This window comes from Rhinichthys klamathensis, unplaced genomic scaffold, assembly GCF_029890125.1.
Source record: "Rhinichthys klamathensis goyatoka isolate OS25496 unplaced genomic scaffold, OSU_Roscu_1.1 h1tg000121l_1, whole genome shotgun sequence".
In the NCBI taxonomy this organism is placed as follows: domain Eukaryota; kingdom Metazoa; phylum Chordata; class Actinopteri; order Cypriniformes; family Leuciscidae; genus Rhinichthys; species Rhinichthys klamathensis.
Window position 1 is genome coordinate 918066 of NW_026606658.1, and position 12293 is coordinate 930358.

Genomic DNA, 12293 nt, shown 5'->3' on the forward strand with positions numbered 1-12293 from the left:
AGTTTGATGGTGGAAAACAGTCTCCCCAAGTAATACGATCTGATGTGGTCCCGAATCCCGATGCAGCTGCTGCACCCAGATTTGAGGGCAAAGACAACACAACACAGTAAAAGCTGATCAAATCAGACTGGATGGATAAAATCAGTCTGGATATTTCGAAGAAACCGTTTTGTCATATACTGTTATATACATTTGTGTACGGTGTATAATTATTTTGTGTTTATATAAATACACATGCACGTAAATGTAAGAAATTTTTTTTATTTATATATGAAATATTTATATATAATATAAATTGTTTAAATGTATATACAGTACATGGAAATATTTCTTAAATATATACATGCACAGCATATGTGTGTATTTATATATATACAGAATAATTATACACAGAACACACACATTATGTAAACACAAACTTTTATTTTGGATGCAATTAATCGTTGCCAAGCACTAATATTTATATATATATAATATATATATATATAATAACATTTGTATTTATATATACATACATGCATACATACAAATACAAATGTTATTTATTTTCTCCCTGATTTAACCCATTTTCAAACCACAGAGGCCTCATCTCATCTCCAGTGAACTTCACACCAATGGCTGATTCAGACAGCACATCTACATCTGATCGAAAGCTGCACTGCCCACATACACCCGTCTCTCTTTCATTACCTTTCCTGAGGGAAGGCAGTAATGTCTTGGAGAGGAAACCGCATCAGACAGGGGAACCTCTTAGCCCACTGCCAACCAAACGCACACGCACCTATTCAGCGTGAGTACCTATGTTAACGGTGTAAAAATATTTCATATACTTTGTGTAAAGGTAGTGCAAAAAGGATTTTGAATGATTTTTAAATTCTGTCTCACTTTAACGTTGGTGATAGATTTTTTTTTTTTTTACTAATATTGACACTCTTCTACTTTGTTCTTCAGTATTGGGTCTACCGATAAGTGCAAAGAGAGTGAAAAACATATAACAGTTTAATCAATTTAAAGATCTCAAAGCAAATAAATAAATAAAATGAAACCATGAAAATACATTTTGTAACCATTAAGACTTCAAATCAACGCAGAAAAAAAAAATCTTACTTTTTTATGTTTAATATGTGGGCTGTCCAACGATTAATTGCGATTAATTGCATCCAAAATAAAAGTTTGTGTTTACATTATATGTATGGGTACTGTGTATAATTATTTTGTACATATAAATACACGCACATGCATGTATATATTTAAGAAAAATATGTTATTTCTACATAAAATATTTATATATAATATAAATTATATATAAATATATATACAGTATATACATGCAAATTTTTCTTAAATATATACATGTAAGTGTGTGTATTTGTATATACAAAATAATTATACACAGTACACATACATATTATGTAAACACAAACTTTTATTTTGGATGCTATTAATCTTTGCACATCCTATTTATATAATGTAATTTAGTATTTATAAATAATATAAATAATTCATATTATTTATAATATTTATAAGAAATAATATTTTTAAAATGTTTATATAATATTTATTATTTTATATTATTAAATGACATGGTTTTTATTATTTAATAAAATATAATGCATTCTCGGTTTTTATTGTTGTAATATAATAATGATTATTTACTTTTGTCAAAAGCAGAAGTAAAACCATAGTTAAACTTGTTCTGCATTGGCTAACAGTCTGCCATATTGGAGATCAAGATGAAGGAGCAGAGAGAGGTAGATCTTAATATCAGCCAGTTTAACTTTATTAATAAACAAAACAAAGGAATCGTAGGAGTACAACAACGTAACAGCTTTGGCTTCAACTCAAAGACAATACAGAACAATGGACAGAACTAAACTCAGGGCTTAAATACACAAGATAATGACAAAACATAAACCCGACACAGACACTGAAATATATAAAAAATAATAGTTATTGTATAGAGAATCTATGGATGTATTGAGAAAAAAAAAAGTATTGGTGCACCATATATTGTTGTTCATTTCAACAAAACATAAAGAGATGTTTTGCTCTTCTTATTTACTAAAAGGAGTCATGTTAGTTGATTAGAGACGTTTTCCTCTGGTGTTTTGTCAGATCGGTGAGAGCCAAATCTGGACCCGTCTTCAAGGGCATTTGCAAGAACTTCTCCAGGTCACAAGGTCACGGATTCATTCACCCCTCCCATGGAGGAGAAGACATATTTGTTCACATCTCAGAGTAAGTGAATATACAAATATAATTCTAGAAATATGCAATATAAAAAATACTTGTAGTTTTAGCATCTATTTGTTTAACCACAGTTCTCTTTTTTACCTAGTATTGAGGGTGAATATGTGCCTATGGAGGGGGATGAGGTGACTTACAAAGTGTGTCCTGTTCCTCCCAAGAACATAAAGTTCCAAGCTGTTGATGTGGTGATCACCAACCTTTCTTCCGGAAGGAAGCATGAGACCTGGTCTGGGCAAGTTATCAGCTCCTAGCTCACACATTCAAGCCCAATAGAGGAATAAACAGATAAAGGAAGGGATTTAACTCACGGTGCTCATGCTGGTGTAAAATGGTGTTGTGTGTAAGTAGGATAGTGATGGAATAGTAATTAGGGTTATGCAACTGTTGTTTTCTCCAGCCTGGCAAATAAGCAACAGGAAGTTGGTCAGAGGTCTGTTTGGAAAATGGTTTGGGATGCAAGTCAGCTGAGCTTTGATATAGCATTGCCAGAACATAACATAACATAACTGTGAGCAGCAGTGTTTGCCCTTGTTTGAATATTTGTCATTTATATGTACTTAATTATGTATTTATTTTTATTTTATGTACAGAGGCATTTGATTTCATTGTGCTGAGTATGTTTAAGTCATTTATGTAAAACGGATTTCCTAAAATAAATTAATACACATCAATGAAAACTTCCATTTCTTTACTTGTAATTGATAGGTATTCGTTTTCTGTAACAAATCACAAAAATCTGTTAATTTTGTCAAGAACAATGCTTCTTATGATAATTCTAATAAAATTGAAATAACATAATCATTCAATGCAGTGTTATTTTCACAAATTGTACATTTTGAGATTATTCTTTTAAGTTTTTCCTGGACAGATTTTGTCAAATTGTAACATTTTTAAATTCCACTCAGATTATGTAAATAAAGTGCTTATAGAGATATAATTTATCTCTGTGGATTTTGAGATTGCAAAGGTAAATGCCAAATCAGTAATGAAAATAAATATTAAAATATTATGTATCGAATAAATAATTGAATATAAAAAAAATAATTATACAATTTTCACTGATTAGCCTACTGCATGCATATCAAATATACATAAAGTATAGGCCTATATAAAATGAAAAACAAAATACACATATTATACGCTATTATCCAGTGTCAAAACCAAAACTGTTCCCTTGAAAATGTCAAAGTACAGCCATGAATTCAATAAATGTGTTGAGTGATGTAGTGCCATCTTTTGGCAGAAGAGAAGCAAGAGGTGGGTTTTTTATTAGGTGACGTGTACAGATGTCCACTAGAGGGAGCAGTACATCATGAGAACTAGAGATTGTGGTTATGTGGAAATAGCTAATAAAATACTGTCAAAGAAGAGAGCACTACACATGAAAAATGCAAGACTATTTAAATTTCGGTGCGGAAAACAATAAACGGAATGCAATACAACAACAACAAAAAACTATGAAAGGATAGTGATTTTTTCCCCACACATTTTACTTTTTTTTTAATCATACATTTTATATTGCACCCTCAGCTCATAAACCAGCAACTAGTTATGGGGCAATTCTACAAAGAAACAACTACTAACTGTATATAATTACACATTTACGTGCAATGAATGAAAGTTAGCTAGAGAAGAGAGAACCGAAAAAATGACTTATGTCTGCTGACGTCTTTTGATCGAGATTAAAATAAGATTTACTTCTCAGATTTTTCTCAGAAGTCATAAATGAAACTGAATCATAAATATATGAAGTGCCATGACTATTGTTTGATGATAAACCATTACAGAGGGAAAGCACCCAGTGCATAAACGTGTTGGAAAGCGTGGCACATTCAAGTAGCCTACATTTAAGAAAAAAGATGAGAAGTGTAGGCCTACCTACATTTATTTACAACGTTTTTAGTTGCCTGTAAGTTGAAAGACACAGTAGCCTACACAGTCCTCCTGGGGATAAATTAAACTTTAAAATTAAATACAACTTAAATAAAAATGTTTTATAGGCTATAATGTATTTAATATGCCTAAAATAAATACAATAAAATAGACACGCAAATAACCTACGCACAACAAATCATATCATGCATCACCAGGAGAAATTTATTATCCTCCTCTTACCTGGGAAAACAAACAGGACAGGTGCTTCATTCTGATCGCTAATGACGCATCCATTTATCACGGGACGATGGCTTTATGGCTCAACCTTTGTCCTTCACTCCTCTTCTCACCGTCCTAAACATGTTGTTTTCTTTGTACACTAGTGTTCAATAGACTCGGAGAGCTTCTGCTTCAGTTGCTTTAACAAAAATGTGATTACTTACCCATGTAGGCTACTGTATGTTTATAAGAGCACCTCTATGAGAATATTAGGCCAAAACTTTCGCTCTGACCGTAACTGTGTGAGCAAGCCTTGTGAACTTGCAATCTAGACAGCAAAAAAAAAAAAAAAAAAATCTGCCTATGATGCTTATAAATGCTGTCTTTGTAGGCAGCTCACTAGGGTTTGGGACACGGCCACTGACTATGTTGTTCATTAACACGCAACACGCCGAGGTGAGAGCAAAGTGATCCGTGTGAAAGTGCGCCTGTCTAGGACAAAAGACCAGCTTGGATAAAACAACCTTATTAGTGGTTTCCATTCTTGGGATATTCACATAAATATGATGAAGTCTGCAGGAAAAAACTCAGGAAAGACCTGGACAATACAAACTATGAACTGAAACATAATGAAAATCAGTTACATTGGGCGGCGTCTTTGTCTTTCTTCCTCACATTAGACTATGGATTATTACATCTGGTTATTTGCATGTCTATCGTGGGCTTTACTAAAGCAAAGTCACTTCATGAAAGAGTCTTGTTTTAATGGCACTCTTCTGATGAATGTAATTTTATTGGATGACGACGTGTCGCCCTGGAGTATCAATTTTGTGAAGCCTGCGGTGATGAGGGCTATTGAATCTGATTCTGTAATCAACTCAAAAGATGGTAAAGTATAATCCTAACAACATTTTATAGAATATGAGGAACTAATCAACACCATCAGAAATTACAGTCTTGTGAAGACATAATTAAAGGGGTAGTTCACCCAAAAATCTAAATTCTGTCATCATTTACTCACCCTTATGTTGTTCAAAACCTGTATGAGTTTCTACCTTATGTTGAGCACAAAAGAAGATATTTTGAAGAATATGGACAACCAGACAGATGCTGGTCCCCATTGACTTCCATAGTATGAAAAAAATATATATTATGGAAGTAAATAGGGACCTGAAACTATTTGGTTACCAACGTTCTTCAAAATATCTTCTTTTGTGTTCAACAGAAGAAAGAAACTCATACAGGTTTTGAACAAATTGAGGGTGGGTAAATTGTAACATTTTTGGGTGAACTATCCCTTTAAAGTTATGTAAAACAAAAACAAGATTTAGTGACAACTTAATATTGTTTAAATATGAAATTTAGTTCAATTTCATATTTCAATCAATACCATGGTTTGAATGGTATTTGAATAATTAAGGAATTAATTTGTTTCTTTTTCTACTTTTTTAAGGTGTGGATTTATCAGTGAAGTTCAGAGGGTTTCAAACCATTTACTTCCAAAAAAAAGGCTGTACCAGTAGCGCCTGCGAGGGAGTTGAAATTTTAAATGATCTTGCGGTCAGTTTTGAGTCTTTTATTTCCTCTGACATACTTTATAGAAGCTACAATATAGGATATATAAGGTTTACACTGATTGTTGTGATTTCTTTTGTAGTATGCAGGGGAGGAGGGATGTGCTCTACTGGGACCAACCTGCACTTATGCCACTTTCCAAATGGTTGAGTATGTCAGATTTTGCTTTTACAGTTATTTGTCTGTATTGTACACTTCCTTGCTTTCTTGTTTTAGTTCATGCTATCTGCCTCCTTAGGAATCAACTTTAAAGCTGCTGTCCGTTTGGGGTTAAAAATGATCCAAAACACATATTTGAGAAAAAACATAACCAGCCAGTGTTCAAAACTATCTGCTTGCCTTAGCTCGATTCAAAGCGGTAAGCTTGTAATAATGTTTTTAATTCCAGTGGTACTGGTGGATTTCCGCGGGAAATTCGAGCATGTCTTTGCGTCATTACGTCACATCTGTACACATAAAGGAGGAGTCTCGGCTAGTATAAGCTATATTGCGTGTGAGGATGCTGGAGGTGTAGATTTATAGCCTTTTCTCACAGCACTTGATATAATTAAACTTATCAATTTGATGGCGGATCCAGAAAGGTTCAAACGACAATCACCAGTGACAACTAGAGATTCACCCGCTGTAAAATGCAAAAGACTTCGTTCGGACTTCGGAGTGGCTACAGAAAAAAAGAGACTGCAACCGGACCCATGCGAAAACAAGGATACATATCGGAAGGACATTACATGTAGTCACGCGATGCTGACGTTGTTAACATTAACAATGTGCAGTGTTTCCCCTAGGACTGCTAGTGTTGCAGAGCGGGCGTGTTACGGATACGTGGTGTAAATTTTTTAGCAATCAAAAAGCATGTCTAATTAATTGAAATAGTGTATTATGAATCATTAAACGTATACAACATTTTTTTAAAAATATGAAAAAAAAATTCACACTAATTCTGTGTTGTGTTTTTTCTGGTAATAAAATGAAGACATAAAACACAAATTTTATCATTTATCATCAGTTTTAATCATATGAAATTAAATAAACTTTTTGTCAAATAACGTGCTGCACAATGAGCTTTACTGTAAAAATTAAAACATGGATTATTCCTTAAATTCAGTTTTGATGATAATTTATTTGGATTAGTGTTAGTATTATTGCATTGGGACATATCTAAATTCTACTGTACAACTGTAATATATTTCTGTCAAGTTAAACCGAACTTTTATTTTGACGGGTTGCCGTGAAGACCTTTTGAGTTTGTGTGTTTATGTCATAATGATAGTTTTTCTCAAATGAAGCGGTTAAATGATCACGAAGTGACTTTCGGAGTGGATCTAGAGCCTGGAGAGGAAGTTTATGCATTTGTGTCTTCATATAGGCAAAAAAAAAAAAAACAGCGCAAGCGTCACACGTGCTTCAGTGTGTGTGTGTGTGTGTGTGTGGTAAATGAAACTGCGCGTCGGCGGCACCACTCATTCACACAGAACAAGCAGGATTCGTATTTAAATTGTCTTTGTGGTTTAATATCCACACACACTTGTCTACATCGCGATTTGATTTCAAGTGTATACTGAACTGCTTTCTATTTATTCCTCAAAAGATTGACAAATTCCATGAAATTCCGCGTTATAGGCTACAGTAAATTTATTTTTTATGACTGGATTTCGTCAGCAATTTAGGGGGGGGCGGGGGTCGTAAAACAATGGTAGGGGAAACACTGATGTGAGAACAAAGTATACTTTGCACGGTTTTGCGTAATATGATAACTTATATGCGATTGTTAGATTTAATCAGTGTGATTTACTGCAATGTCAGAACCAGAACAAAGGTGGATGTTTCTTACTTGTTCAGATGACATTTTCCGGTGAAAATTCTTATGTTGGTCATACTTCCAAAAAGAACAATCTGTGATTCTGAATGCCAGTATCCACACCGCCGCGGTGATTGACAGCTGCTCAAACATTGTGTTCATCCGCGCTGTGCCTTGTCGAGGGTGTTGAAGTACAACTCACGTAAAGTTGATAATTCCGCAAATGATTGCAATTGCAGATTTCGAACAGAGATGGCGACAAAGAGGAAAAACGCCGGACTGCAGCTTTAATAGACAAGACAGGGAACCATAGAACATGACAGTAGTTTAAGGCCCTGTCCACACGGACACGGGTATTTTTATAACCGTGACTTTTTTTACGCGGTTCGGCCGTTCGTCCACACGAAAACGCACTGAAACCGAACATTTTTGAAAACCCCTGCCAGGGTGAGGATTTTCAGAAACCCCGGTTACAGTGTTGTCGTGTAGACAGTGAAACCGGGGTTTTTGCCTTGCGACGTCAGAGTTTGCGCCGTTACCCGCTGTGTTTGACGTCAGATTTGCGCTTCTGATTGGCCAACGTGGCTTTACGGTTAATGTTTATATCGCCGCCTGCTGGCATGGCATGCTCTTGACCGCGCTTGATAGCGTGTTTTTACGTTTTCATGTAGACGGAGACCGAGCATGTGTGGACGGGATTTTTTTTAAAAACGCTGTAGGTAAAACTCCGGTTATAAAAATACCCGTGTCCGTGTGGACAAGGCCTAAATCTATATAAAATGCAAGTCGTTTTTTTGACCAACCTAAAGGGTTAGTCCACCCAAAAAAGTAAATTCTGTCAGTAATTACTCACCCTCATGTCGTTCCAAACCCGTAAGACTTTCGTTCATCTTCGGAACACAAATTAAGATATTTTACCGACTGGACTCTTGACCGGTATATCGCTCAGGCTTGCTCCTTGGATGATCTGTCCTCTATTACGGGCTTGTTCTACTCGACACCTCCCGAGTTCACATTACCCGCGGAGGCTCGAGCTCTCGTCGCCTCTCGTCAGCCCAGCCGAGCCCGCGCTTCACGTCTGCCCTGCCGAGGCCGCGCATGTCACGATGTGGGTTTGTTTCCTGTCATGTTCTATGGTTCCCTGTCTTGTCTATTAATTATCCCAGGTGTTTCTGATCTCCCACGCCTCCTTGTTAGCTCGTTTGTCTATGATTATTTAAGCCCTGTGTTTCTGCCCTGTCTTTGTGAGTTGTTGAATGTTTGATGTTAATGTTGGTTATTCCTGTTTCTGAGTCTTTGTATCCTGTTCCTGTCTAAGTTCGTAACCTGTTTAATAAAGCCACATTGCGTTTGGATCCAGCGCCTCTTCTCAGCTTCATCGCACCTCGTTACAATAATACATTTTCCAATATAATACCGTATGAGTATATTTTTGGGATAATGTACTTTTATGTTTATTCATCAGGCAGATACTGTTAACCAAAAAAACAAAAAAAAATGATTTAGTGACACAAAGTTGTAGTATATGATGGCAACAACAGGAACAACATGTTGACCTCACTGAAAAGATAATGGACCTGTCAGTCAATTTAAGAAATGGATGTTTTTGGGGCAATTCATTGCTATTCAAAACTGAGTTTACTCAACACCTGATATGTGTTCGTTCGGCCACTTTTGTAGTTTGGAGATCGGTCTGAACCTCAACATGCCCATCATATCAGCAGGAAGCTTTGGATTGTCTTGTGACTTCAAGAGAGATCTGACTCGCCTTCTGCCTCCAGCGAGAAAAATCTCCAGCTTCTTCTCTTACTTTTGGAGTTTCGAAGATCCTATCAAGCCTAAATGGGAAACAGCGTATGTATACAAGAAACTGAATTTCACAGAGGACTGTTTCTGGTGAGTATGTAGTGATATTGTACATTAATAGTTTGCAACAACAGAAGAGTTTCATGAAGGAATATAGGAATATTCCCTTGTGGCTTTCTGATTTTTGGGTCTTGTCTGTAGGTATATAAATGCTCTGGAAGTGGGTTTAGGCAACTTTTCCACCAGATTAAAGAAATTAGTGGTTCTACGAAAAGAGGATGAGCTCAGTAAAGCTCTGGCCAACCATGACCGGGAGAGCAACCGTGAGAACTTATTTTATTTGAATATTAGTTTGTAAATGTTTTACTTATGGTAATTTATAAGTTAATATTTGTGTCACTGGTCAAAATGTTCCACTGTTACATTCAAAAAGTCAAACGTTGAAGTGTGTTTTTATTTGTTTTGTTACTTTATTTCTATTTCACAGTGTTCATTATTTGTGGGACACCTGATGACATCATGGATCTGAAGAACGGCACTATGGAGTTTGATGATGAAACTGCTTTTTTTCTGATTGACCTTTACAAGTCAGTCATTCACTTTCAATTCCTGCTTTCTTTAAGCTAGAGCTTTCTATGATATCTGCTGATCTTGACTTAACTTAATGCGCATGGTTAGCCAGCTAACTGAGATATATATAACTATGCTAATCTCCTAATTTAAAGAGTCTAGAAAGACTGGGATTTGTAAGTGAGAAACAATACTAACTTTCTCTCACAGCGACAGATATTATAATGGGTCATCTAACGATGCTATGAAGAATGTCCTGGTGTTAACAATGCCCAACACAAGACAATACACCATTGACACTTCTGGTAACAACACGGTAGGTACCGTGTTTTTATTGATCTCTGTCCTGACAGGCCAAAACCCATTGTAATTTCCAGCACTCTCTAATCACCATTCTGGAAATGACATTTTTTCTTGCTATATTTAATTCATAGCTTGCATTTATGTCTATTAAATACACATTTATAAATATCAATCAAGAAATATATATTTTATATACACTACCGGTCAAAAGTTTGGGGTCAAGATTTTTTTGAAAAGAAATTAATACTTTCAAACAAAATGCACAAATCAAAAGTGATTACAGAAGATTTCTATTTGAAATAAATGTTCTTTTGAGCTTTCTATTCATCAAAGAATTCCGGAAAAAAATTGTATCACGGTTTCCACAAAAATATTAAGCAGCACCACTGTCTTTAACATTGATAATAATAAGAAATGTTTTTTGAGCACCAAATCAACATATTAGAATAATTTCTGAACGGTCATGTGACACTTAAGACTGGAGTAATGATAAATGATAAAATTCAATTTTGCATCACAAGAATAAATTACATTTTAAAATATATTAAAATAGAAAGCAGTTTTTTTTAACTGTAATAATATTTTACTATTTTTACTGTATGTTTCATATAAGAAATACAGCACTGGTGAGAATAAGAGACTTTCAAAAGATTAAAAAATCTTACCAAACCCAAGTGTGTTTGAATGCTTGTTGCATAAGTTTGCCACAACTGTAAAACAGTCATACCTTTTTAAAATCTGATATAGATCATTTTCACACAATAAATATTTAAATAGTTTATTGTTATTTTATTCATTATTTAGGTTGTCAATTGCACTTATGCAATCATTTCTATTTGTTATGATGAAATTTCACATTTTATGTAATGTTATACTATAAAAGAAAGCTTCAAAAATCTGTCCGTTTTGTCATTTTGTAGTGTGTTATTGCACAGTGTTCACATTTACATGCTTCCTCTTCTGGATCTAGAAGTACTAACTCTCATCTCCTCACTGTTCTGTGTGCAGATGAATGATTATATTGCAGCATATCATGATGCGGTGCTGCTGTTCAGACAGGTGATGAGGAACATCTGGAACACAGCCTTCTCAGAAATTCAGGATATAGAGTCTGTCAGCATGAACTACTTCAGAAACGTTTCTTTCAAAGGTGAAACCCTTCAGCCATGTCTTATAATGTTGTAGTTGCTTTCGTAGATCCACAAGATAATTAAGATTGGAAAAATCCAAACCACAGGCATAGCAGGAGATTATCAGCTGGATGAATATGGTGACAGGGATCTGATATTTTCTTTGATCTACACTAACAATGACAATGAGGTATGCCACAGATTTCAGATATATCACTCTATTTACAGAATGGATTTTTTTTTAGAAAACTATAAAGTGATTATTGGACATTAAAACTTACCTCTTCTGTACTTTAGTACAACATTCTTTATGAGTTCAACACTTCCACCAACCACACACAGCTAATAGACAGCAAACCTTCCTTCATTTGGGCTCAACTCAGACTTCCTGAAGACCATCGATTAATAGATTCAAAAGGTATGAGGATTCCATCACTTTTAAAAATCAAGTGATTGTAATTTTAATGGTAAAAAAAACAACTGTAAAAATGTTGTGGTAAAATCCTCTTATTTTGTTAAAAGAAGTTCCATTACTCCATATGGTGGAAAACTGTAATAGATCTAATGGGTCATTTCATGTGATTTTACAGTAAAATGCTGTTAAATGCACACTTTTTGCAAGTAAAAAAAGAAATCTTAATTTACAGTGAAAAACCATAACTATGTTTCTTCTTATCTTTTTTTCTTGTCAGTTATATAGCCCACATTAGGGTTCAATGTTCAACTTATGTTGTTAATACATTTGTATTTGTAACATATTTGTGTCA

The 12293-nt window shown here is 34.8% G+C and overlaps 2 protein-coding genes across 3 annotated transcripts in view; both read left to right on the plus strand.

Moving 5' to 3' along the window:
• Positions 1 to 580: 580 nt before the first annotated feature.
• csdc2a (cold shock domain containing C2, RNA binding a) lies at positions 581 to 2927 on the plus strand. The gene is made up of 3 exons (XM_056255363.1): positions 581 to 790; positions 2116 to 2238; positions 2339 to 2927. The coding sequence occupies exons 1-3, from the start codon at positions 615 to 617 to the stop codon at positions 2499 to 2501; spliced, it is 462 nt and encodes a 153-aa protein (XP_056111338.1). The 5' UTR covers positions 581 to 614; the 3' UTR covers positions 2502 to 2927.
• Positions 2928 to 5020: 2093 nt separating this feature from the next.
• gucy2cb (guanylate cyclase 2Cb) overlaps positions 5021 to 12293 on the plus strand; it is a 54791-nt gene continuing 47518 nt past the window's right edge. Inside the window, exons 1-10 of one of the 2 annotated variants that reach the window (XM_056255446.1) lie at positions 5021 to 5232; positions 5798 to 5904; positions 6002 to 6069; positions 9398 to 9613; positions 9725 to 9846; positions 10011 to 10110; positions 10304 to 10409; positions 11405 to 11546; positions 11634 to 11716; positions 11824 to 11944. In XM_056255446.1, coding sequence (XP_056111421.1) covers positions 5028 to 5232; positions 5798 to 5904; positions 6002 to 6069; positions 9398 to 9613; positions 9725 to 9846; positions 10011 to 10110; positions 10304 to 10409; positions 11405 to 11546; positions 11634 to 11716; positions 11824 to 11944 — 1270 coding nt within the window. In that variant the 5' untranslated portion in view covers positions 5021 to 5027. Of the gene's footprint in view, positions 5233 to 5797; positions 5905 to 6001; positions 6070 to 9397; positions 9614 to 9724; positions 9847 to 10010; positions 10111 to 10303; positions 10410 to 11404; positions 11547 to 11633; positions 11717 to 11823; positions 11945 to 12293 lie in introns of those variants that run through there. The other variant, XM_056255447.1, reaches the window with a different exon arrangement.

Excerpts from the sequence above, each read along its gene's own strand:
- csdc2a (XM_056255363.1), top strand. The coding sequence starts at position 615 with ATGGCTGATTCAGACAGCACATCTACATCTGATCGAAAGCTGCACTGC. Across the intron at positions 791-2,115 it reads CGCACACGCACCTATTCAGC|ATCGGTGAGAGCCAAATCTG; the intron begins GTGAGTACCTAT and ends GTGTTTTGTCAG. Across the intron at positions 2,239-2,338 it reads ATATTTGTTCACATCTCAGA|TATTGAGGGTGAATATGTGC; the intron begins GTAAGTGAATAT and ends TTTTTTACCTAG.